Source organism: Drosophila persimilis, unplaced genomic scaffold (genome assembly GCF_003286085.1).
Source record: "Drosophila persimilis strain 14011-0111.01,24,50 unplaced genomic scaffold, DperRS2 tig00000002-arrow-pilon, whole genome shotgun sequence".
NCBI lineage: Eukaryota > Metazoa > Arthropoda > Insecta > Diptera > Drosophilidae > Drosophila > Drosophila persimilis.
This window is the reverse complement of record NW_020825289.1, coordinates 4,863,622-4,891,451: the sequence shown is the minus strand read 5'-3', so window position 1 is coordinate 4,891,451 and position 27,830 is coordinate 4,863,622. Positions and strand designations below refer to the sequence as shown.

Here is a 27,830-nt window from a genome sequence, read left to right as displayed (position 1 = left end):
ATCAGCTTGCATGCGGTTGCGTTTTCTGGGCGGTTTTGCCTGTTGTTCATACCCATTTTTTCCTTCCCTTATGTAGCAAATGTGTAGCAAGTGTGTATAAATACTGAACGCCAGTACGCGTTGACAATAAATCGAAAACTATAGAGGTGCTACCGTTAAAAATCGAGTCAAACCCAAACACACAGACAACGCGAAGAAAAAGTGAAAGAGAAAATAGAGAGAACGCGAAACGTAACGCAACAAGGCAATAAACAGTGAGTAAAGCAACCGCTGAAACGACGTGCGACGCGTCGAAATGTGAGTTCCTGGGTGTTTGTGTGTGTGTGTGTGTGTGTGCATAGTGCAGCTGTCGCTTGAAACAAATAAAACGGCACAATTTCCATATAAAAAGACATTGCAAGACGCAGCTTGCCAGCAATATATCAATAAATCGGTAGTGCGAGAAAACAGCAAAAACCGAAGGCGAGGAGCAAGCGCGACAAGAAAAAATAAAATGCATGTAGAATAATTTTAACGCCCAAAAGTCGCCGGTCTGTCGGCGACGCTGACGCTGACGTCGATGCCAACGCCAACGCCGACGCCGCTTGTTGAAACAAATGCATCGAAATACGTGCATTTCGGTGAAAATTGAGTTGAATTTGCACAAAAGCAGTGCTGACAAAGTGAAACGAGAGAATAAAAAACAATATTAATGTGTAAAATATGCGGAAAACTGCTTTGAAATGTGGAGAGCGCAGAACAGCGGTACACAAAGGATGGAAAGAGAGAAGGGAGAGAAGGAATGGAATGATGGCCGCTTATACCTGCTCTGCTTCGAAAAAGAAACCGAAACCAGCCACCAAATATGTTTGCTGCCGGCTCTGCCGCTGCTCCTGCTGCACTCTTCGGAATGCAAACTGGTTAATGGTTCATTTCTAGACACAGCCGGCTTGAGCAACTGTGGCCATATTTTTTCTTCTCTTGCGCTCTTCCCTTTTGAAACTGTTCTCGCCGCCTCCGTTTTGTGCCGCACTTCTAAGATAAAGAGCGCGCGTCTCGAGATAAATGCGAAAAATATTGTATCTCAATGGCCGTGGTGTTTCCGATGTGAAAATTAAACGAAACCATATTCATTATTTTGTGTTTGTTCTGCTCAACAGAAAAGTGTGTATTAAAAAACCTCAATAGCCCCCACAATACGACGAGAAAACTCAAACTACAAAACCATAGTTGAATTGAGTGAGAATAATATATATATATATATATATATATAGAGAGAGAGAGAGAGAGAGTAAATACACCGCTACAATGTCGGAAGAAGTAGATCGCAACGATCCCGAGCTGAAATACCTTTCGGTGGAACGGAACCAATACAATGATCCGGCCACACAGGCGGAATGGACACAGAAGCGCCTGGTCTGGGTGCCCCACGAGAATCAGGTGAGTTCTACTGAAGAACCCTTGCCCACATATTCCTCCCGCCCTATCATCTTGAAGTTCCTTCTTCTCTCCTGCTTTCACCTGAAGCGACCTGAAAAACCTGTAGAGCTCGGCCAGCGTTGGCGTTGGCTATGGCTTTGGCTTTGGCTTTGCTTCGTCTTGACCAGTTTCGAGCCGTTGTCCCAGTTCACAGCTCCAGTCTTTTGGGGGGGTTACTTTTGAAAAATTGTTCTTTTAAGCCGATTAGGTAAGCCAGGCAGCAGCAACAGGCAAAAACGAGCCGCATATATAATGCTTTTTCCTGCCATAACGATACAGTTTTGTGAACCACGCCCGAAACACGAAATTACCTGACATAAAACCAACTGATAGAAGCCCCGGAGCCCGAAGTAAACTAATCAATTTGCGCAGTGTTTCGTTTGTCCCTTCTCTGGGGCTGGGTCTTATCGCACTCTCAATGGTTCCGAGTCATCGCTGTGGAAATTAATGAATCACACCTCATTCATTCCATTTTGATTTCTTGTAGCCGGGCCAACTTCTTTGAATTTAGCATTACTTTCTCGCTGCGGTGATAAAATTGAGTAAACATCCGTCGAAATCAGCCACACTAAATGCTCCTCCCTGCTGATTCATTCATTTCTCTGCTGAAATCATCAGCGTTAAAAGATGCCACAGTTCTTCAAGTTGGTCAAAATCCAAATCAATTTGCCGCTAAAAGGGTTTTGCACAACATTTTCCAATTTGCATATCCCAGCCACTCTCTGACTCACTCACACCAAACAAAAGAGAACGAAAGAGCGGGAGAGCAGGGTCAGGGCTCCAGCGAGAGCGAGGCAAAACAAGTTTGTAATCTCTGTCCCTGTATTTGTGTTGAGATATGTTCTGCATGTTTGTGTTTGTGTGTGTGTGTGAGTACTGCCTCTAGCGAACATTCGCTTCAAGCGAAGGAAGAGTATGACGATACGATCAGTTAGAGGGGCCATATACATACATATGTATGTACATATAGTGATCAGATAATGTCCAAATTTTGATGATCTAGTATGTTAAATTATATAAGATTTATCTTATACAAAGATCTTAAGAATCGTTTGAAAAGTTTATATAGTGGTGTTCTGAAATTTTGTTAACTTCTGATATTCTCTTCGCTATAAATGTATGCGCCTGCGAAAGCTTTGTCGGATTGTTACTGGCAGGGTAGCATATGTGTGTGCGTGTCAGAGAGAGAGAGAGATGATAACAAGTCAACAAACGGTTCTACCCCCATGTCTCTCTGAATTGTTTTGCGTATGCTTCCGCACCTTTTCCTTCGCACTTCTTTCTTGTATTTGGGGGTATGGATGGGAGATGAGAAAGAGATGATTTCTTTCAGGTGTCATTCAACTGCATTCCTTAGTTTTATTTCAAAAGTCATAAACGGATAAAATTAGCAGACACGTTTATTTTGTGTTACTTTAATTGCTTTATTTGCTCGAGATAATGCTCAACAGGGGAATGGATGGGATGGGAATGGAATGTAAGATAGGACCCTAGAATGGTAGCTCTTTTTGGGTGACTTCCATATAATAAAAAAAGAAACTGAAAACAAAGAAAAACGAGCAAACAGCTCCACATTTTTAAGTAATTACGCGTTCACTTAAACAGACATTTACTTTACGATGGAATCTCAAATGAAAAACAAAGATAAAGTCAAGAAATAAAACACAAAAAAATAAAATAAAGAACGAGCCGAATGGCACGGCTTCGCAAACGGTCGATTGTCATGACTTGTCTGTCAGTCATTCAGACGAACGAACAGACGACGGCAAAGAAATGTTAAGAAATTTGCATATGGCCCAGCCACAAGCTGTTGCTCCGCTGGAATGTCCAACGACAGATACAGATACAGATACAGATACAGTTCTGTTCTTGCGAATATTTGTGCGCTCTATGGGAAAAGACTCGGCCAAAAGGGTATTCGCCAATTGTGTCAACAAGCAGTTCGTTCAGTCCCCGTTCGTTTTCGTAACTGTTTTCGGGCTTGCCTGACATCATATTTGTACGGGGTATCTCCCATATGGATCCATCTATTTACTGTTAGATATACATATGTACATATGTATGTACAATGCAACTTATTTTTAAGGCTCGCTCAGTTTTGTTTACTGATCGGTGGAGATAGTTTTTGTGGTCATGTGGCTGAAGTAAACTTAGGAATTGTCGCATGAATTTCTAGATAACTCAAGCATTCGGACAGCTCTAATAAATCGCGGTAATACTCAAAAATACTGGAACAGCAAAATTTCACTGGAGGAGAACTCCAATCAATATGAATCAGGAACCGACCCACTGCTTGCATTCTTATCTCATATTTTCAAGTTATTTCATTGTCGTGAATTGCCCCTTTCAATCTCACATCAGCTCTTTCATAATTTCAGAGTATTCCTGTACTACCAACAACTTTCCAAATTGTTAGCCAAATTGAAGTCGGGCTTAACCTTCGTCATGCCCAAAGAATCGAATCGATTGTATCCGTCCGTGGCAGATCATTAAGGGGTCTTCGGTTACACACATAAACCCACACCCACACTCCGCATATATACACACTCGCACACACACACACAAACGCTCAGAATATCGTTTGTTGTCTTATTTATATGTATAACCGCCAGAAACCACTTTGGACTCTCTCTGTGTCTCCCCCTTTCGCACTCTCTGTTTCTTTCACTCTTCCACTCTCCCACTCTGTTCTGGCGAAGATGTCTTGTACTCTGTTTTTTTTTTTTTTTGGTTACGCCAACGACAAACGTAGCCAGCTTTCGGCTCTCGTCCGTCGTCCGGTTTACGGTCAACGAACCTCAGACTCGTATCTCGTATCACGTATATGTAATATACATTTGTTAGCCTCTCGCTCGTTCTTTCCCTTTCTCTCTCTCTCTATGCGTCCCTCTGCATATGCGTTGATCGATTAAACGAAATGAATAAAATAAAAGAATAACAAATTATTATGGGCCACAATGGCAGCCCCATGCCTCAGGTCCATCCATCGTTCATATTGTCAGACTTTAAGCCTGTATGACACTTACTGCACTTACTCCTCTGACTAATAAGGTTGATTCAATTATATCTAAAGTAAAATGCAGAAAAAACAGAATTCTAGATTCAGCTGATTTCAAAGAAGTAGTGACTACTTTATGTCAATGACTGTGTTGTGAAACAGCTGTTCTACAGATGCTTAAAAATTAATCTCTGTAAAATCACTAAAATGTTAGGTAAATGTCATACAGGCTTAAGTTGGCTTTATTCAGGCGGAGCCTGTGTGGTAGAGAGAGAGAGAGAGAGAGAGAGAGAGAGAGAGCGGCAGGTTAAGACATGCGAAAGAGAAAACGAGAGAGAATTATGTACATTTGACCGCTTAACTAAACCCAATTTACTCATTATTCATGAATAAAACGTAAACAAAAGAAATTGCCTAAAACCAGACGTTTCTGCCAGCGAGTAAATAATGAGAACCAGATATAGATCTGCTATATGTACATATGTATGTACATATATGTATTTTTACTAGCTACTTTTGAGAGCTTCAACAAAGTTCAAGGTTGCATTTTCCGTTCTCCGTTACTCACGGATCACCGATTGAGGTAGCTCCCATATCGAACTTCTCACTCTTCTTTGGGTCTCCTCATCCTTCTTCATCTCACTCTTCCAGCTACTCCTCCTGGCTTGCTTCTCGTCTATTGTTATGAAGGTGTTTGATATTTCTTCTTTGGTTTTGCTTCACTGATTCCCTGGAATGCCCGAGAGCGAGAGAAAGAGAGATACCGTTCAAAGAGAGAGTTCGAGACTGATGACCTCATATGCTATGCCCCAACTCCCTCTGCCTCTATCTTTGCCAATTTCTATGGCTCCATAACTCCAATACTTCTTCTATCAGGAATTTCACGCTATCCCCGCCTCCCAGCGATTATCATGAGTCATAACCGAACGCCAAACAATGTTACAGCATTTTCGTTTTGGCTGCTGTCCGCTGCGGTGTGTCCAAACTGTCAATTTTCCAACGTTTTTTTATGCGAAAATGTTTTGCACAAGTGACAGCCCACAAAACAGACGAACTCCCCCAAACGACAGCTGAGAATAGCCTCCCCGAACTATATAATTGTTTTGTGCAATGTACTCTTCTTTTATTTTGCAAATTTACGATTTCTTCCCAAGGCAGATTATAAATTCGATGCATCGGGTGTACATACATACATGTGTCACTAAGTTAAGCTAATCGATGGGTATTTAATTTGTATGGCTTTATTTATTCATGTAAACGCTTCAACACAGCGTTATGTACAGTAGATTTTGATAAAAGTGTTAAATAAAAGTATTTTCTGATTAAATACAATGTTCGTTGCAAAAGAAACCCTGCAAATGTGTACGATCTTGATCTTGAGGCGTTTCCTACGATTAGTACTTTGGTTAAATGGTGTAGCTTATACTATTACCCTTAGGATCGTGCTCCCTTGTAAACAGCAGAAATTATTCGTCATATCCGCTCGGATTGGCTGTAAGTGGACTGGGGATAACGACTTTCTTACGACTGTTTATCTCCTGGGCCGGAAAAGCACTAAGATAACACAGAGAAACCGAAAGAGTGCTTCAAGAGATAGGACCTGGAAAAGGAGAGGCGGAAAGAGAGAGACAGAATTAAAGCAGGGTGCGCGGTTTTTCCGAATCTGATCGCTGGGGCGTGTACGTGTTTAACTTAATGGAGCCGGTCGTCTGGGATGCGTTGCAGATGCTGTTGCGCGCACTCTCTTCTCTCCCTCCCGTTGCCCTTCTCTCTTTCCATGGTTTTTGTTGTTATTTGTATAATGCATTTCTGCATCGTCGGCGGCACTTCACTTCACCCTTTAATGACTGAATTACGGTTTAGCTGGCTGCCGCCTCCTGCCTGCATGCCTGCCTGGCTGCTGCCAAGTGTGCTTGCCCCTGATTTGATTAATGTCAATGCGACGCATGCACCATGCTGCATGCTTCACCATGATCTCCATTGTTGTTGTTGCTTCACTTAACTTCTAATTGAAGCTGCTGCGGCTGCGTCTGCAGCTGCAGCTACTTATTCTGCACTGCTTGCATCGGTTTTATTTTTTGGTTTGATTCAATTTCTGCCAGCAGAGTCAGAAATTCCTGAGAAGTTCGTTGAATGAATCACAATCAGTCCCGTTCCTAGCATCCAACGGTGATTGCTCATCTCCATCAACCAGAACTAGTTCAAATCCACACACTCATTAAGGCTGTTGTTGTCGCTCTCACACTGCAAAACGAGTCAGTTCGTAACGGAACAAGGGGAAATGATTAAGCAAAGGTGTATTTACACATTGTGAAAGAGGGATTGGATTCCTTTTTGGGACTCTGCTCGTCGAACAGTGACAGTCGCGTACATCCATACACACGCAACCGTTAGAGAAAAATCTATCATTGTCTCACCTTTTACAAATACGCTTTGGTTCGGCCAAAGCAGAGCCTTGAACTTGTGAGAGTGGGACGAGGGGGAAAAGGAGAGCGATCTACAGACAGACAGTTGCATCTGCCTCCCGTTGTTCTTGTTGTCGGCTATGTTTTGTTTTTGTCTGCTTTGGCCACTCGAACGGGTGCAGTTTTTGTTGCTGTCATTGCTTCTGCTTTTCACTTGTGAGAGATAGAGATACAGTGAGTGGGAGTGGGAGAGGGAGAGGGACATGGAGAGTGAGTGAAACAGCTCTTATGTTGGCGCTTGACTCATGCAGCGCTGCCAACGCGAGACGAGATGCACTCGAAGACAGCAGAAGCAGGAGCAGCAGAATTTACGCTCCATTGTTGTTTCTTTTATCGTGGCTACCCGCTGAGATAAAGCAGTGCACACATTGCATACATTAACTCATACATACTCATTCACTCATAAGCAAAATAACATTTTGATTCTCATATATTCCTTCCTGGAAGCCGAATTGTTAAAGTTCAAGTGTGACTAATTGAATGGACATTTTTCTTGTCTCCTTTTTTGCAGGGCTTCGTGGCCGCCAGTATTAAGCGGGAACATGGCGACGAGGTTGAGGTTGAACTGGCCGAGACCGGCAAGAGGGTCATGATCCTGCGCGACGACATACAGAAGATGAATCCGCCAAAATTCGACAAAGTCGAGGATATGGCGGAGCTGACGTGCCTCAACGAGGCCTCCGTGCTGCACAACATTAAAGACAGATACTACTCTGGCTTGATCTATGTAAGTATTAAACTATATGGTTCCTTCGTTACTCATAAACATACAATTCTCGCCCTGGAATTCAACGGATTCCCAGTCCAGATCAATGCAAACTTCATTCTTAGTGCGCACGAAAAACGACGCTCTGGATCGGATCTACTCATATCTAGGTTAACCCCAACTTATTCCTTTGGTCTGCACGTTCACTCGGTTCTTGAAAATTTATATCTATGCATTTCTGTCTAAAATGGGGTTCCTTCACGCCACATACATATGTATGTACATACAAATTTATGTTGGAAGACTTGAAAGTTGCCGCTGTGCCAGCTGTTGGCAAGATGACGACGACAGCCACCATGATGCTAATGGTGATGATGATGACGACTTTAGAGTAAACAACAACAACATAAATACATCCCTATCCCTCCCTAAGTTTTCTGGAATTATTGAAAAGCGAAACTCTGTCCTCAACCCAGCCCGAGTTCGTCTCTTTCTAAGTATTCGCCTGAAAGCTTCGCAAATGTTTGACACACAAATATCATTCAATCACTCGATTCCCAACTCCAGCCTGTTTTCCCTCTCAAACCCCCCGAACATCCGCTCTTAATTGTTATGCCAAAAGTGTTTTCTGTTCGAAAATTACAAATTTACTAAAATCAGAAAGCCAATTACTAATAGATTTCATGCAGTGCATTTAAATGGGGAGGAGGATATAAATTTATGTCTGCTTTTGTTGCTCTGCTCTCCTCTCCCCCCACTTTTTCATTATATAAATCATTAAATTAGCTGCCTCAATTGCATCTTCAATGAATATCGATTTATCTGATCACATAAATTACCCCCGAAAAATGAAAAAAGAACAGAAAAAGAAATAAGAAATAAAAATAAAAATATTGTGAGGCTTGCAACATTGTTGGGAACTGCTTAGCACGACTGCTTGCCTGCAGTGCTAATCGTTATCAACTACACTTAGCTGAATTTCTTCCTCTTTTCTTACATTGTTCCATAAAAATAAATTAAAAATGCATTAAGTCTCACACCCTCTTTTAACCTTTGTATGGATCATTAAGAGGCCGTTGTAGACAAAAATAAGGCCTCTTCTGTGGCTCAAGGCTGAGCTCTGGCAACATGTAGCTGGCGCATGTTGATAAACTGCTTGATTTGAGCGGGACCTGAACCGTGGGTGTTTCTCCTCTCTTTCTATGTATCTCTATTTGCCTTCTATTTCGCAGCCCATGTGGCAGCTTCGTTTTTTTTATTTGTTTTATTGTTTTCTAACAAATTATGTGCCGCTTTTTTTTTTTTTACATATTTTATGAGCTTGTTGCTGCTACTACTTATCTTACTCTGCCCTCTTTCAAATTTTCGCTCTCTGTCTCTGTCTGTCTTTCTGGTTTGGGAGTTTTAATTTAATGCCCAAACGGTTGTTTCTACTTTTTGATGTGGGCGCGAACTGCTTTAAATTTGTTTAGATTGTTGCTGCTGTTGTTGTCGGGCCACGCTTCAGCGCACTTTCAGGCATTGTTGCTGCTGCCGTTTTTATACCCTAAATAGAGGGTATTTCGACTTTGGCCAGACGTTTTCTGGCTATTCTGGAATATTGGAAACGTTGCCGTTGATTCGCTCTAACAATTTACCCATAAGCGAATCGACGTGAGATGTAGTCCCAAATGGAAACACTCTAAGCTCTAGCTAATGGTTCTGTAATATTGAAGGGTATCAGAAACTTCGAGCATCAAAACTAGACTTAATTTCTTGTTTTTTTGTTGTTGCTGTCAGCGAATTATTGTGTGCCCGCTTACAACTTACACAATCATTCCACGCACTTTGTTTCGCCTCTCTCTCTGCTCTCTTGTTGTCTTTTCCTCTTCGTTTTACTCTGCCCCTATCTCTTTCGGGCGGGCTGTCCCATTTAATTTGCTTGCCAATTGTTGCTGACGTGTTTTAGGCCGCTAACTTGTTGCATGGCCCCGAGTGCGCCAAAGAAAGAAAGAAGTAAAGAGAGCGGATAACACAGGGTGACACAGAAGAAGAGAGCGAGAGAGAGAGAGAGAGAGAGAGAGAGAGAAAGAGAGATAGGGAGATACGGGGGAGGGGCGCTGTGTTGAACGGCATAATTATTATAGTTTGTTGACATTTAATTTGATTTTTAAATTTAATTTAAATTAATTCGACTGGCAGCTGCTTCTGACTTTCTGACTGCCGGTAGCTTGTAGCTTAATTAATATGCGTCGGCCGGCAGGCAGGCAGAACAAAAATAATATTACACTTACACACACTTACACACATTTTTACATGGATACAGTATGCAAATCAAAGTGTCAACACCTCTGGTGCAACAACAGAAACAACAGCAACAACAGCAACAACAGCAACCAATATGGCCAATTTGTTGGACATGAAAATTTTTGCAGCGAATTGATTTGGGCGGAGAAAATGTTGTGTCAGCAGCCCACCAGACAGGGGCTAGGGCGGGAAAAATGGGGCACGAATGAAACTGACCAAAGACCTCCCATAGTCCAGCCCCCCGCCTTCCTTCCCCCGCTTCGCCAATTAGTTGCAGCCGATTGAAAATCAAATTGGGTTTGAAATATTCCACAAAACATTAAAATTTGAATTTTCTTCATTTACAATGTTATATACTCTTTCGTAGGGTATTGCAATCTCCATCAGCAGCGTGCATTGTATAGGAATTAAGCATAGAAAACTTGCCAACTGTAAGGTTATACATTATACATTATATTCATACCTTAGACAAAGACAGCTGGTCCCAAGCTACCCAAAACCCTGGTTTAGGCCATAGAAAAGATCTCATTGCTAGGGTATTGAAAGCATCGGCGTGCTTTGGTAACCCCCTTTGACTGCATTTTCTTGCAATTAATTGATTTATGTCCATCGGGTGACTGGGTGCAATTGCTCGACGGCAGCAGCATCGCGGGAAAAGCGCTGAAAATTGTAATTTACATTTCGGGCCCATGCGTTGGCAGCTAAATATAATTGCACTTGACAGGGAGGATGACGTTGGTGCCTTGGACACTTTTACAGGCTCCCCATGTGTACATATGTATGTGTGTATGAATCTTTGCCCATTCCATATCCCTATTCGGAATCCATTCAGTTCTAACCATCTTTGAGATACGCTAATTGAAATGGCAAACTCAGGCGACGCCGAACCGAATCTTGTGTGGCATTTCAATATGGGAATTCTGTCACTTAATTTGCTTTGCAAGATTTTAATTTTTAGCCACGAGCGAGTGCAAATGTGCCACATGCTGAGGCAGAGACAGAGACAGACACCAGAGGTAGAGGTAGTGCAGAGGCGGCGGCTGTTGCCGAGTCTATGGCCACATGAGGCATGCATTTTGTGGCAAATAAATTATATTTCCCGCATATCAGCAGAACAATTTGTTCAAAAACTATTGGCACTAATAGTTTGCCCCTGCAACATGTGGGGGATGAATGGATGGGTGCCGGTAGGGGAAATGGGTGATGTGATGTGGATAGAGGTATAGGTAGAGGTGTCTTCGAGCACGTAATTAACATGAAAGACGCCGCCTTCTGCTTTTTTGTTTGTTTGTTTTTGCTGTTGCTTCTGCCCTTGTTTGCCTGAATGTGCCCCTCCATTTGCTCTGCTTGCAACACGTTCGATACACAAATAAAATGCTTGTGCCCACATAAGGCCTGAAAGCAGAGACCAAAATGGTCCACACGCTAAATGGCTGACAAATCTGGTAAGAGACTAAATGTTTTGTTTTTTTTGTATGTCTTCTTTCCCCACTCTCTCTCCCTCTGCATAGAGCTAGTACTAACCAACAACTAGTTGTAGTACTAATGGAACTGCTTGGAATTTAAATGAATATCAAACTGCTTGAATATGCTCCTTCCAATCAATAGAGTGAGAGGCAACTAGCTTGAACACCATTCAACTGCTTGCTGTTCGAAATGAATAACTGCTTTTAATTTGAGCATCATATTAAGCCCGCTCTGCTTCTACCTCCTACCATAGCTGGAGTGAGAGGGAGCCTACTGTAAGGTAGTTCGAACTGTTGTCTTCTTTAAATGCTGAACTGCTTGTTGCAGAGAAAGCCTCCCAACTCACGTAAAAATAATAGTCCACCCAAAGCTCATTCTTGTCTCTCTCTCTCTCTCTCTCTCTCTCTCTCTCTCTCTCTCTCTCTCTCTCTCTCTCTCTCTCTCTCTCTCTGTCTGTCTCTCTGTGTGTGAGTTCTCAGCTTAATTGATAAATATTTCACGTTTACCTGTGCGGTGACTCGCCTTTGTCCCCTCTCACCTCATATAAATACCTCCCTCCATAATATAAGTAAATCTCGCTGTAATTTAATTGCTTCTGTGGCGCTGTTGCTACTTGCTTGAGATTTACATAAATTTCATGATTTTGAGTTATCCGCTGACCATATAAGGCCCCACCCAAGATCGGGCGGGGCAGGCCACGCAGGCAGCCAGGCTCCATTGATTGATGATGGTCAATGCCTGCCTGCCTGAACCATACATCAGGATAATGACTCAGTGCAGCAGCATACAAAGAGCTTGAAGTGCCGCAAAAGTGTGTGTAGAGACGCGATCCGATCCCAGATCCGAGAGTAAACATTGCCGTCACGAGTGACGGCCACTTCTAAACGATTGCCAAAAAGAGCAAAGAAACAAAAAGCAGTTTTTTCTGCCATTTTTGGATGCCCGACACGCACACATATGTATGTACATCTATGGCTACTAAAGCAAGGTTACTGATTGTCGAGACGTGATTTTGTTATTTCTTCCAAGAGGCTCTTTAAACTATGGGTATATACATATACATATATGTATGAGTCAGTCGGGGCCCACTCTTCCCTGGCCTGTGCTCCTCCGCTCAAAGAGAGAGATTTTTCGGGAGATTTACATTGAGACCCGTACTTTCCATTTCAATCTGTATCTGTCACACACGAATGGGTGTGTGTGGGTTGTCTACTCCCCCTTCCCTCGTAAAGTTTGTTGTTTTTTTTTCTCCTTTCGCATTTAATGTTTGCTGGATATTTAAATGATACTCGTACAACAAATAGCAAAAAGCCGCATACTTAGTGCCCACGCCGCAGCCGCAGTCACAGTTGCAGTCACAGTCACAGTTATGTAGGCTGGTAGATACCAGCGGATACAGATACAACTATAGATACAGATTTAGCAGCGGATACAGCCACTGGGAGATACAGATACATGCGTTTGCTGTTTATGGTGCTGGCCAACTTTAAAGCACATGTCTTGCTTCAAGCCCATGTTGTATCTGTGTGTGTGCGCGTTAGAGTTTGGGCAACACTAAGCACTAACTAGGCCACTGAACATCAGTCGCCGCCACCGGCCGCCTGCCGATTGCAGGGGCTGCCAGAGGCTGTTCGTCGTTAGTCCCCATGTTTGCATACCACACATGCAACACGATGCCATCGAAAATGATGCCAAAACTTTGCTTTGTTTTCCACGTTCCTGAAGCCACTTTCAGCCTGCCAGATGATCCCGAACCCGATCCCGATCTCGATCGGTAAAGCTAGCCATACCTGTTACCCATTTCTCTCCCCTCTATATAATCTCTCTATGCAATAAGAAAAGATGATGATTCTTAAATCAGACCTCAATACAAAGTGGGCTACAGTGCCAATCTTTTTTTGAGAGCATCAATCTTCTTATGAATATGAAAGTGGTTGAATTTCCCCTACAACCAAATGCCAAACACACTTGCGCCTAGATCATTATCGAGGGTATTTTTCAGACACGGGGTTGCAGGTGGATTGCCTCCTTGTTAGTTATATTAATATTAATAATTCATATTTTTTTTTTTTACTTTTCCAGACATATTCCGGTCTATTTTGCGTTGTGGTCAATCCGTACAAGAAACTCCCCATCTACACCGAAAAGATTATGGAACGGTATAAGGGTATAAAGCGACACGAAGTGCCACCGCATGTGTTTGCAATAACGGACAGTGCCTATAGAAACATGTTGGGTGGTAAGTACAGTACTCTTCTTATACACATACATAGCTCTTCTGATACACGAAATGCAATAAGTATATAGATTTATTTACTGTTTCATTATCAGCACTCCCCCTCTCTCTCTCTCTCTCTCTCTCTCTCTCTCACTCTCTCTCTCTCTCTCTGTCTCTGTCTCTGTCTCTGCTTCATGTTTGCCATTTTCTGTGTGTTTGCTATCGAGAATTCCATTCCATTCCCGCATAAACAAGCGAAAAAACGAAGATTAGATAAAAGGTCGCTCGGTCGTCTCTCTGTCCCTTTTTTTCCCCAGAATTGCGTGAGTTTTCAGCTGCTGCATGCCTCATGCTTGGTCGGTGGTGGGGGGAGTACATCCATTTCCCAGCTGGGTAAATCCTCGGATGAATCATCTCCGACTCTCTTCTAACAGAAACTGGTTTCTTGTTTTGTTCAGTCTGTTGCATTTTCAGCCTGGCTTTCAGTTGGGTTTTGGGGCTGCTTCGGTGACTTTTCGGATGGTTTTGCATGTCCGATTCAAGCGTAACGTCTCGCCGGTAGATGATTCATAATTGCCGCGCTCTGACGGTGACTCCAAACTCGAGGCATACCTCTCTCTATATACCATACGTATTGTATGTATGTGTGTATGTGTGTATGTGTGTGTGTGTCCCTGTCTGAGTCTCCATTTTGGCTAACTAATATTGCGTATACGTGTCATTACCATATATGGATCTAAAAACTCAACTTTGCTTCAGCTCGGACTCGAATTTGTGTGCTTTTGTGCCCCCTTCAACATCATCAACGTCGTCGTCGTAATCTTTTTTGTTTTGAAATGTTTAAACAAATCGTCACCTCACTACGAGCCTCACCATATTCGACGGTTAATAAATTTCTGCTTTATGCACATTTACTTGATTGTTTTTCCTTTTTCATTTCTCAGTCCCAGTCTCAGTTTGTGAGAAATTTAATTCACAGCCACAAAGGCGGCGGAATGGAACCCTCCCATACTCCCATACCTTTGGGGTGTGGCAGTTTCTTTTGATTTATTTCTCTGTCTTTTAATAATCTCCAGCCGTGTTCCTGCATTGCCATCATTCCTCTGGGGACTACATTGCCCTGAAACACGCACTGCGAATGCAAAAACAGAAACAGCGACAGAGCCGCGGTAGGGACTGGGATTGGGATTGGGATTGGAATTGGAATTGGAATTGGGATATTGAATTTGGGGAACTGGACACACCACACACACCTCTGTATCGTGGCAATGGCAAATCTTTCAAATCTGAACAAACTGCAATTTCGATGGCATTCCATTCCCATTCCATGCGAGAAACCATTCCATATTCCAAGCCCCAATGTCATACGACTCTCTTGTTCATGATCAAATGACACGCCTTGACTTGCTTTACATATGATATATGTATGTGCATACATACATTTGTATATACATACATATGTGCTGTATATAAGCAAACAAAAACAAAGTTTTGGGAGTTATTTTGTCAAGAGGAACTCCCTTCTCAGTTTCATATTTGATCAGCTAATTTTTTGGGATTTGTATCCTCGATTATCCTCGCTTCTTCCCTCATATTCGTTGTAGAAAAATCTGAATAACAGTGGATATAACCTTTCTATCGTTCAATCATTGATGTATGGAACTATCTTTTTTGAATCACTTTCGTTGCAAATTTGTTCCTTAAATTTTCGTCTCAAAGCTATTTAATATACATATGTATATATATAATTTTTTTTAAGATACGTTTTTGTTTTTTCTTTAATTTCTTGTAATTGGTTTTTGTTTATAAACAAAACAAATTATAGGCAAAATTGACAAAAACAGTAATGTCGGATTTATGATATTTCGAAATCGATGGCACAATTAATGAAAGTGTTTTCCCAAACTGGCAAAATAAATAAATACAAATAAAGTAAAGTACAGTAATAAAGCAATCAAAATTCCAATGGGTGGAATCTGCAAAATGCAGTTTGAATTGTTCCAAAGAATGATCTGAATTGAGAACTAAATTGACCATAAACTGCGTCAATAGTAAGAATCATAATAAAAGTGAAAATTCCATACAAAGTGTTTTGCCTTTTCATTTTATACTCTTTCCTATACCCCCTGCAGTCCCTGTGCCACATTTTTATGGCTCTTTTTTTCTCTGAATGATCATCGTTGTTGCTTAATAGATACATCCATCTATGCGCATCCACAATATCCCAGTTTTTCAACTATTAGATTAATCTTAACCCAAAAAGAAACAAAAAATATACAAAAAGAGCTTCAAAAAATTCCCATAAAATGACGCTTGCCGAGATATATAAATTTCGATCCATCTTTGGTCAGATATATATACATACATACATATGTAGGTATGTATGCTTGTGCATATGTATGCGATGCACGGCGTTCGATAGATCGAGCGACCGGCTTTGGCCATAATAATAAATAAGTACGGGGTCGTTATGTGGAAGCTGCCTCGAAATCTATGGCAATCAGAGTGGATATATCTGACTCTCTGACTCTCTGACTCTGTGTCTGTGTCTGTGTCTGTATCTGTATCTGTGTCTATGTCTGTCCATTTTCTGTCTGTCTGAGTTTTGTGGTTAGCTTAAATATTGGATCGAATGACGAGGCTATGGGGGATGAGGGATTGGGGTTTGGGGATTGGGGTTTGGGGCTTGGGGTGCAGTGCAAATCTAGTTCGAACGATTCTGGACGGGATCACTGGCGCCATATCAATAGCGGGGCAAAAGCAATTTACTGCCGCCAAATACTCGTCGATGGTCGATGATTGTATCTACGAGTACCAGTACCAGTACCAGCACCAGTATCTCTCGGATACGCATGCTGAAATCAATAGTTTTTGTTGTTGTTTTTGTTTCAATTGATGTATGTCTCATTTATTCCTCTCCCCCCGTCACTACTCCCCCTCTTCTTTTTTTTTTTTGCTGTTTTTTTGTTTTGTTTTTGCTCACATGAATTTGGGTCAACAGAAATTTCAAGCTGAGTTTGCGATTTTGTTTTTTCTTGAAACATTTTTTTGAACATTTTAATTTCCATTTTCCATTTTTGTTTTGTCAGCAGCCAAATTTGTTGTTGTCGCGGTAATGAAGTGTGTCACTCTCTCCTCGTCCCACTCTGTCACTCTCTGCTCGTCCCACTCTGCCGCTCTCTCGCTCTTAAATCGTACTTACGTCTCCCCTTCTCTCTCTCTCTCTTTCTGCAGATCGCGAAGACCAATCGATTTTGTGTACTGGCGAATCGGGTGCTGGCAAGACGGAGAACACCAAGAAGGTCATCCAATTTCTGGCCTATGTGGCAGCCTCCAAGCCCAAGGGCTCTGGTGCGGTAAGTACAAGAACGAACACAGCTCTCGTCGGCTCCAAAATAAGATAAATGACTCTAAGAACAGAAACGAATGCAAAGTTGTATCTACACTGGGGGAAAATTCACATCACATTCCATATTCGTAGATGATTCGTGCACTGATTCCAATGGGATGCTGCTTCAGTTGAGAAAGGGTCGTACAAGGGTCCTCTCCAAATTGGAATTGGAATAATCCCAATCCCAAATGCCAAAACCTCATTAGAGGAATGTGTTCTAGCAGCAGTTTTTTCCCTCAGTGCATCATCTGTGGTAGAGATCCATACACATATGTTTCGTCTCTACTCGCAGATACAGTTCCATTTTCGATTGGATATGTGTGCTTATAAAATGCTTATTAAACTCACATTAATGACACGCAAGCTGCTCCCAGCAATTGTTATTGTTTGCCATTGTAATTAATTAGAGAGAACGTTCAAGGGAGATGCACGACTCGTATGGATATCTACGATACGTTCACTAACACTCACACGCCTATATATGTATCTATTATGGTGTGTATATAATTGCTGGAGTCGGCAAACTGTCTTTAATACACCCTCGTACCTGTGACTTCTTATGTGGGTGTTCCAAGTGGTACTGCCTCAAATCCACTTACAATTTCAAAGTATTTCGTTTTGTATCTCATGTCACTGAAGACCATGAAGAGTCATGAAAAGCATTGAAATATATTTGAATAGAATATCTAAATGTGGTTTTAAGGAACTATCAAGTGGAAGTGGGAACAGAAGAGAACTTTTAAGCTCACGAAAAGCCTAAATTGTATGCAGAACGCACATGAGAAAATTTCGAATGACACTTGAGTGTTTCTTGTAATATAGACTTTGCTGGCACTTTTGTGTTCAGGTTGATTTAGATTAGATTCATATAGCTTAGGATAGGTTTGATAGGTTAAGAGTTCAGATAGAGTGCGTTGAATAACGGTTGATAGACCTGATGGGGGATCATCTCTCTTCCCCATAGAGGGGAACGATTAGTAGATATTTTTCGTTTCGTTTCATTCTACGGAATCCAACGAAGCTCGCCTCCCCGGGCAGAAATGCATTCCTACCGACCGAGGGGCGCTGCCACATTACGCGGCATCAAAAGCCACAGCAACAGCAGCATCATAGAGCCAAAGCCCAGTCTCCTTGGGTTTACTCTTTGCTTTGGTTGCTCTCTTGCCGGTTTGCCGGGGGGAGGATGGGTGGAAAGGGGGGGAGGGGGCACACTTCATTAATCAACTGATGCCCTGCCACATATGGTATATCTGTATACTGTACAATAAGTTGCTGACAAATTTTTGTCATTTACAGCAATAAAATAAACACCATAAAAAAGGCAAACAAAAAAGAAACAAAAGCGAAACGAAATTGAATTGCAGCAGCACCACCACCACCAGAGGAGGGGCAATTGATAAAAATTGAAAATTAAATCACTCGAATTGCGACATTCAATGGGGGGTTTATCTGGGGGGTGGGTATCTTCTCCTTTTGTGGCATGGCAACTGTTGCTGGTGGCGCCCCAGTTCTCGGACTGGCTTCTGTTTCGGTTCGGTTCGGTTCTGGTTCATAACCATAATTGGGGGCAAAACCAAACAAATTATATTTGTATATATATTTTTCGCGTATTTCTTTTGGGCATACACTCAGTCAATCCTTTTCAGCCACAAAAAACAAGCTGCTCTTGAGCTCCAAACACACTTTTCATTATGTTTTATGCGTTTACTGGCCTGCCTTATATGAGCCTGCTTGCGGCTGGAGGCTGCTGCTGCCGCTGCCGCTGCTGCTGGAACGTGATAAGCTGCAAACAGACTTAAGGCATTTATACGGATGCCTCCTAAACATAATCAGGAGGAGCACTCCACATACGATATGCTGATGCTGATGAATGTTCCCCTAGAAGAACCTTACGAGAGGGAGGCAGGGTGCGATCTTGGCTAGAACTGCTGCTTCTCACCAAATTGAAGAGGCAACCAATGTTTGTGTAGCTGGTACGAATAATTGTGATTACAATTGCCATAAATAGACGCTGATGAAGGCACCTACAACTGAATCATCAGTGGAATCGAAGGGAATTCATTCGTGCCGTTCGTTTGATTAGAAACTAGTTCAGACATTGGGCTTTGCTCCTCTCCTATCCTCTGGTGGTGGCGTGTCTGTGTCAACAGCACGAGGTGGTATTTACGAGGTGGGAGAGGGATTTCTTATCAGCTGCCCCCGATAACAGATACCAAGAAAAGTACAAGCTGGAAACACACAATTAATAATAGTTTGGGCACAACTTTGCATTCTTTCTGGGAAATATATCCATAATTTTTTTATTTTATTTTTTGCACTACCTTTTCTAGGGCAAAATATTTACTATATATATTTTTGAATTATTTATTTATGAATCTTCTTTATTTTCATGTCCTATTACACACACACACACACGCAATATATATAAATATATTTACACGCACAAATACAAACACTCGTTGTACATTTTTGGACTTTGTTGGTTGTTGTGCCTTCCACTACACTGAACTTTGAACTCGAAATATACCCACATATCAATATCGATATATATCGATCTATATATTGTACATTCCCATATGGTATGGTATGGTATGGTGTATATATATTTTGTACAAACGAAATGCTGGCTGCCACCACACAACCGATGAATACCCGAAAAAAAAAACAAACAAAAAACACACACCCAAACAACACACCAAAAAACCCCCGAAACAAAACAGGTGCCGAATCCTGCCATTCTGATTGTAAGTATTTCCGAATCCAAAACCAAATCCAAGACTAAACGAAAGGTGGATGGTGGAACATGGATGCCATATTAACCCCTATATGTTTTGTTGATCCTCTCCCCCCTTTCGTTATCTATTTCGTTTAACCCAATTTTAATGTTTCTATCCCCAAAAATGCCTGTTTTTTTTATTTGTTCTACCAATGAGGGGACTGGTTTCTCCCACCTCTCCATATTTTATTTCTAATTCATTTACATATGTATGTTTTGATGATATGATGCATTTCCTCTCACAAAAGAGTTCCAAGGTGCTCTGTCCTCTGTTTCTCACGACCACACATACACTCTGTACATCTGTTTAAAATCATCTCTCTGCTCACTGCTCTCTCCTCTTGCCCTCCATTCCATGCCACGCATTTTTAGAGTAGTCAAGAGGCATTTTCGGTAAAGTATGCTTGCTCTACTGTACACACCCCAACCCCCCCCCCTACTCTCTATATGTAAACCCTGAACAAAACTAAAACTAATCATACATACATATATACATATATACTTATTTTCAGTTGTAGATGAATAGATAGATCTAGATACATATGATTTTGAGGCTTCCCCTTCCCATAACCCACCCAAAAACATCCTGAATAATTACAGAACTTTTCGGTGTTAACGAATAAATACATAACCGTCAAGATAGTGACCCAGAATCAAAAACAATATAAATATCAACGGAATATCGATGTAGCAATGGAGATTGATGAGAATGAGGTAAAAGAATCCAACCGGCTGGAGCAGCCATCGCCGCCGCCGAACGGCAGAGTAGAGGAGTCTTGTCCCGTGTTCAGTACAATTTTTGGTGTAGTCTTTTGCATGGTTGCCGTAGATTAATCCTTAGAGAACTGCATGTGGTTGTCCTTGTCCTTGTCTATTGTTTGTTGCATGTTTTCTATGTGTACATTGTGCTTTTTTTGTGTTGCTAACCCTAGACTCTCTGAAGATCTCTGAAGAACCTGTAATAATCCCATTCTCTTGTGTCCTCCCGCTACTCAGGGTGAACTGGAGCAACAACTGCTGCAGGCGAATCCCATACTGGAGGCCTTTGGCAATGCCAAGACCGTCAAGAACGATAATTCATCGCGTTTCGTAAGTCACACACACACACGTTTCGATAGAGACTCTTCCAGTAATCCTTGTATTTGTGATCCTTTTTGTGCAGGGCAAATTCATACGGATCAATTTCGATGCCTCTGGTTTCATCTCGGGCGCCAACATCGAGACGTATCTGCTGGAGAAGTCGCGGGCCATCCGTCAAGCCAAGGACGAACGTACATTCCACATCTTCTATCAGTTGCTGGCGGGCGCCTCGCCGGAGCAGCGCGAGAAGTTCATACTCGATGATGTCAAGTCGTATGCATTCCTGTCGAACGGCAGCCTGCCAGTGCCCGGTGTGGATGACTATGCCGAGTTCCAGGCCACCGTCAAGTCGATGAACATCATGGGCATGACCTCGGAGGACTTCAACTCGATATTCCGTATCGTGAGCGCCGTCCTGCTGTTCGGAAGCATGAAGTTCCGGCAGGAGCGCAACAACGACCAGGCCACGCTACCCGACAACACAGTGGCCCAGAAGATTGCCCATTTGCTCGGCCTGAGTGTGACGGACATGTCGCGGGCCTTCCTCACGCCGCGCATCAAGGTGGGCCGCGACTTTGTCACCAAGGCCCAGACCAAGGAGCAGGTGGAGTTCGCTGTGGAGGCCATTGCCAAGGCCTGCTACGAGCGGATGTTCAAGTGGCTGGTGAATCGCATCAATCGGTCGCTGGACCGCACCAAGCGGCAGGGGGCCTCCTTTATCGGCATCCTCGACATGGCTGGCTTCGAGATTTTCGAGCTCAACTCGTTCGAGCAGCTGTGCATCAACTACACGAACGAGAAGCTGCAGCAGCTCTTCAACCACACCATGTTCATCCTGGAGCAGGAGGAGTACCAGCGCGAGGGCATCGAGTGGAAGTTCATTGATTTTGGGCTCGATCTGCAGCCCACCATTGACCTGATCGACAAACCGGGCGGCATCATGGCCCTGCTCGACGAGGAGTGCTGGTTCCCCAAGGCCACCGACAAGACATTTGTCGACAAGCTCGTCTCGGCCCACTCGATGCATCCGAAGTTCATGAAGACCGACTTCCGGGGCGTGGCCGATTTTGCCATCGTCCACTATGCCGGACGGGTGGACTACTCGGCGACCAAGTGGCTGATGAAGAACATGGATCCGCTGAACGAGAACATTGTGTCGCTGCTGCAGGGCTCGCAGGATCCGTTTGTGGTGAACATCTGGAAGGATGCGGAGATCGTTGGCATGGCACAGCAGGCCCTGACCGACACCCAGTTCGGGGCACGCACCCGCAAGGGCATGTTCCGCACCGTGTCCCACCTATACAAGGAGCAGCTGGCGAAGCTGATGGACACGCTGCGCAACACGAATCCCAATTTTGTGCGCTGTATCATACCGAACCACGAGAAGCGGGCCGGCAAGATCGATGCCCCCCTGGTGCTCGACCAGTTGCGTTGCAACGGCGTCCTCGAGGGCATACGCATCTGCCGCCAAGGCTTCCCCAATCGCATACCCTTCCAGGAGTTCCGCCAGCGGTACGAGCTGCTCACTCCGAACGTCATCGCCAAGGGCTTCATGGACGGCAAGAAGGCCTGCGAGAGGATGATCCAGGCGCTGGAACTCGACTCGAATCTGTATCGAGTCGGTCAGTCGAAGATCTTCTTCCGCGCGGGCGTCCTCGCCCATCTCGAGGAGGAGCGTGACTTCAAGATCTCCGACCTAATCGTGAACTTCCAGGCGTTCTGTCGCGGCTTCCTCGCCCGCCGCAACTACCAGAAGCGGCTCCAGCAGCTGAATGCCATCCGGATCATTCAGCGCAACTGCGCCGCCTACCTCAAGCTCCGCAACTGGCAGTGGTGGCGCCTCTACACGAAGGTCAAGCCCCTGCTGGAGGTCACCAAGCAGGAGGAGAAGCTCGTCCAGAAGGAGGATGAGCTGAAGCAGGTGCGCGAGAAGCTCGACACGCTGGCCAAGAACACCCAGGAGTACGAGCGCAAGTACCAGCAGGCGCTTGTGGAGAAAACCACGCTCGCAGAACAGCTGCAGGCCGAGATTGAGCTGTGCGCCGAGGCGGAGGAGTCGCGCTCGCGTCTGATGGCTCGTAAACAGGAGCTGGAGGACATGATGCAGGAGCTGGAGACGCGCGTCGAGGAGGAGGAGGAGCGTGTGTTGGCCCTGGGCGGTGAGAAGAAAAAGCTGGAGCTGCACATCCAGGACCTCGAGGAGCAGCTGGAGGAGGAAGAGGCCGCGCGCCAGAAGCTTCAGCTAGAGAAGGTCCAGTTGGACGGGAAGATCAAGAAGCACGAGGAGGATCTCGCCCTCACCGACGACCAGAACCAAAAGCTGCTCAAGGAGAAGAAGCTGCTCGAAGAGCGGGCTAACGATCTCTCCCAGACGCTCGCCGAGGAGGAGGAGAAGGCCAAGCACCTGGCGAAACTGAAGGCCAAGCACGAGGCCACCATCGCCGAGCTCGAGGAGCGCATGCACAAGGATCAGCAGCAGCGCCAGGAGACGGACCGCACCAAGCGAAAGGTCGAAACCGAGGTGGCGGACCTTAGGGAGCAGCTGAACGAGCGACGCACCCAAGTGGAGGAGATGCAGGCGCAGCTGTTGAAGCGCGAGGAGGAGCTCACCCAGACCCTGATGCGCATTGACGAGGAGTCCGCCACCAAGGCCACCGCCCAGAAGGCCCAACGTGAACTCGAATCGCAGCTCGCCGAGATCCAGGAGGATCTCGAGGCCGAGAAGGCGGCCCGTGCCAAGGCCGAGAAGGTGCGACGCGACCTCAGCGAGGAGCTCGAAGCACTCAAGAACGAGCTTCTCGACTCCCTGGACACCACGGCCGCCCAACAAGAGCTGCGCTCCAAGCGCGAACAGGAGCTGGCCACGCTAAAGAAGTCGCTGGAGGAAGAGGGTGTGAACCACGAGGGCGTCCTGGCCGACATGCGGCACAAGCACTCGCAGGAGCTGAACGGCATCAACGATCAGTTGGAGAACCTGCGCAAGGCCAAGTCCGTGCTGGAGAAGGCCAAGGGTACGCTGGAGGCGGAGAACGCCGATCTGGCCACCGAATTGCGCAGCGTCAACAGCTCCCGGCAGGAGAACGATCGACGACGCAAGCAGGCCGAATCCCAAATCGCAGAGCTTCAGGTGAGTGACGAAAGCAGAAGGCGGCCGAACGATCTCTATTCTAATTCTGTTTGCAGGTGAAATTGGCCGAGATCGAACGCGCACGATCGGAATTGCAGGAGAAGTGCACAAAGCTGCAGCAGGAGGCGGAGAATATCACCAATCAGCTGGAGGAGGCCGAGCTGAAGGCATCGGCAGCCGTCAAGTCGGCCAGCAACATGGAGTCGCAGCTGACGGAAGCGCAGCAGCAGCTGGAGGAGGAGACACGCCAGAAACTGGGCCTCAGCTCCAAGCTGCGCCAGATCGAGTCCGAGAAGGAGGCGCTGCAGGAGCAGCTCGAGGAGGATGAGGAGGCCAAGCGTAACTTTGAGCGCAAGCTGGCCGAGGTCACCGGCCAGATGCAGGAGATCAAGAAGAAGGCTGAGGAGGATGCCGACCTGGCCAAGGAGCTGGAGGAGGGCAAGAAGCGGCTCAACAAGGAGATCGAGGTGTTGGAGCGACAGGTGAAGGAGCTGATTGCCCAGAACGATCGCCTGGACAAGAGCAAAAAGAAGATCCAATCGGAGCTGGAGGATGCCACCATCGAGCTGGAGACGCAACGCACGAAGGTAGGTCCCTGGCCCTCGTCAGAGTTCCTTGAAGGACTCCCTTTGTTAATCCCCAATCCCAATCCCTCATAGGTGCTCGAGTTGGAGAAGAAGCAGAAGAACTTCGACAAGACCCTCGCCGAGGAGAAAGCCATATCAGAGCAGATCGCCCAGGAGCGCGATACTGCCGAGCGGGAGGCGCGCGAGAAGGAGACCAAGGTGCTGTCGGTGTCCCGCGAGCTGGACGAGGCCTTCGACAAGATCGAAGATCTCGAGAACAAGCGCAAGACACTCCAGAACGAGCTAGACGACCTGGCCAACTCCCAAGGCACCGCCGACAAGAACGTCCACGAGCTTGAGAAGGCCAAGCGCGCCCTGGAGTCGCAGCTTGCCGAGCTGAAAGCACAAAACGAGGAGCTCGAGGACGACCTCCAGCTGACGGAGGATGCCAAGCTGCGTCTCGAGGTCAATATGCAGGCCCTGCGCTCCCAGTTCGAGCGCGACCTGCTGGCCAAGGAGGAGGGGGCAGAGGAGAAGCGGCGAGGACTGGTCAAGCAATTGCGCGATCTGGAAGCGGAGCTCGATGAGGAGCGCAAGCAGCGAACGGCCGCCGTGGCATCGAAGAAGAAGCTGGAGGGCGACCTCAAGGAGATCGAGACCACGATGGAGATGCATAACAAGGTGAAGGAGGATGCCCTGAAGCACGCCAAGAAGCTGCAAGCACAAGTCAAGGATGCGCTTCGTGACGCCGAGGAGGCCAAGGCGGCCAAGGAGGAGCTGCAGGCGCAGAGCAAGGAGGCCGAGCGCAAGGTCAAGGCCTTGGAGGCAGAAGTATTACAGCTGACCGAGGATTTGGCCAGCTCGGAGCGGGCCCGACGGGCGGCCGAAACGGAGCGCGACGAGCTTGCCGAGGAGATTGCCAACAGTTCCAGCAAGGGATCGCTGATGGTCGACGAGAAGCGGCGACTGGAGGCCCGCATTGCCACACTCGAGGAGGAGCTGGAGGAGGAGCAGTCCAATTCGGAGGTTCTGCTCGACCGCAGCCGCAAGGCGCAGCTGCAGATCGAGCAGCTGACCACCGAGCTAGCCAACGAGAAGTCCAACTCGCAGAAGAACGAGAATGGACGCGCCCTGCTCGAGCGCCAGAACAAGGAGCTGAAGGCCAAGCTGGCCGAGATTGAGACGGCACAACGTACCAAGGTGAAGGCCACCATCGCCACGCTCGAGGCCAAAATCGCCAATCTGGAGGAGCAGCTGGAGAACGAGGGCAAGGAGCGACTTCTGCAGCAGAAGGCCAACCGCAAGATGGACAAGAAGATCAAGGAGCTGACGATGAACATCGAAGACGAGCGGAGACATGTCGACCAGCACAAGGAGCAAATGGATAAGGTAAGCAACCCGACCCTTCCTGACTCTGGGGCGGTAATACTAAAGGATTCGTTTTGCTCCCACAGCTGAATAGCCGCATCAAATTGCTCAAGCGCAATCTGGACGAGACGGAGGAGGAACTGCAGAAGGAGAAGACACAGAAGCGCAAGTACCAGCGCGAGTGCGAGGATATGATTGAATCGCAGGAGGCCATGAACCGTGAGATCAACTCACTCAAAACTAAACTACGGTAGGTGCAGATCCCTGTTCGATCAAGGGTTTTGTGACGGAAGGGGGAAGTCTCTAGCGCTATGTCTCTCTTTCGCTCTCTTCCGGGATTCAGATTCTTCCTATATTGTTTTGACATTTTATTGTTTTGGTTTAAGCTCCATCCAAGTGGCCGAGACCGAAAAGGCCAAGGCCTATTCGCCCAAAAAGGATGCCGCACTCATTATGAATTGTGAGGGTCTGCATTAGGTTTCGAATCGTTTCGCTTCTTTCTCGTAGGCGCTGTAAGTGCTGCTGGCCAAGATCCATAGTCAGATCCTCAGACCCAGACCCAGACCCAGACCCAGTGAATGTGAACCAGAAACCACTCCAAACTAAAGAAAACCTAGCAACCACACCTCTGTGTACTTCTCTCTGCATGTTAGGAACACACCGTCCAGCAAAATCATCCAACAGTGCGAACTAATGCCGTTCAAACTCCTATTTTAAATAGAACTTAGTTCGTGCAACTCCAACCTCTGTTCTGTTATTTTTGTATTCCCCCATGCACTGCACGTCTACCCAGAACCATCCTATACTATATATTGTAAACTCTGATACTAATCCTGCAACTTGTATGTCTCCCTTTCCTTTAGACGCACCGGCGGCATGGGCCTCAGCTCCAGCCGGCTCACGGGCACACCTTCATCGAAGCGCGGAGGAGGCGGTGGTGGGGGCGGCGGCGGCGGTGACGACAGCTCATCGGTGCAGGATGAATCATTAGATGGCGAGGATTCGGGCAATTGACGCGTTAATTATTAGGTCAAGATCGAGAATAGGACGGAGAAGAGGAAGAGATGAAGAAGAGAAGAGCAAAATAAACGATTATATTTAATGTTTCTTTTATATAATTTCTCTGTTATTTTTTATATAAACTATTATACATACTTAAATTAAAAACGTAAACCAACAAAACCAACATTTTATAACGACAAAAAACATAAACAATGAAACAAAAAAAAGAAAAAACAAAAATAATGTTGTCAAACACTCCAATTTCCCCCAATTTAAATTTATATAAAACAACCATAAACACATAAGAAACTTTCCCCACATCCCTCGATTGGCTGCCGATCGGAGCAAGCATCGAAATAAAAACGAAAATTATACAACTCAAAAACAACCGAAGCCCAGAAACTTATTAACTTCCTTCAGCATATCTTCAGGATACACTCACTTCCACGTTGCAATCAATCTTTAAATACATACATAAATACCTAACATAGAACAGCCCATAGCATAGCAATACGATGCAATATGTAATTCATGCATTTAACAACTAAAACGGTTCTCAAAATGGAAACAAATCCGAACAGAGCTGAGTAAAAACAAAAGATAATCGGAAAGAAAATGTTGAACAAGCAACTAATGTACGAATTTAATTTCGTTTTTGTTTAGAACTAAACAATAAAATTTGCTATATTATATACATAAAATGATTTTGTACTGTTTGGCCGTTAGGCTGCTCTGGATTGAGGAATAGGAAATACAGAGATCAGTGTATAATTTCTAGAGTTATTCATGATCGCGGCATGTATTCTGGTTCTCTTCAAAATTGGGGTAGTTTGACCGTAATTTAAATTGAAATTTGTGCTTTTTAGTGTGACCATCTTTTCCAATTGTTATCGATACCATCGAAATTCGATTTTCTACCATT

General features: G+C 45.1%; 1 protein-coding gene across 1 annotated transcript; it reads left to right on the top strand.

Moving 5' to 3' along the window:
* The first annotated feature begins 135 nt into the window (after positions 1–135).
* Positions 136–27,301, top strand: LOC6591164 (myosin heavy chain, non-muscle). The gene is made up of 12 exons (XM_026986373.1): positions 136–297; positions 1,140–1,419; positions 7,433–7,648; positions 13,463–13,619; positions 16,833–16,954; positions 19,710–19,733; positions 20,762–20,854; positions 20,928–23,972; positions 24,029–24,559; positions 24,632–25,927; positions 25,993–26,156; positions 26,770–27,301. The coding sequence occupies exons 2-12, from the start codon at positions 1,288–1,290 to the stop codon at positions 26,918–26,920; spliced, it is 5,931 nt and encodes a 1,976-aa protein (XP_026842174.1). The 5' UTR covers positions 136–297; positions 1,140–1,287; the 3' UTR covers positions 26,921–27,301.
* Positions 27,302–27,830: the final 529 nt, after the last annotated feature.

Coding starts and splice junctions, on each gene's coding strand:
- LOC6591164 (XM_026986373.1), top strand. CDS start 1,288: ATGTCGGAAGAAGTAGATCGCAACGATCCCGAGCTGAAATACCTTTCG. Junction 1,420..7,432: donor GGGTGCCCCACGAGAATCAG/GTGAGTTCTACT, acceptor CCTTTTTTGCAG/GGCTTCGTGGCCGCCAGTAT. Junction 26,157..26,769: donor TCACTCAAAACTAAACTACG/GTAGGTGCAGAT, acceptor CCTTTCCTTTAG/ACGCACCGGCGGCATGGGCC.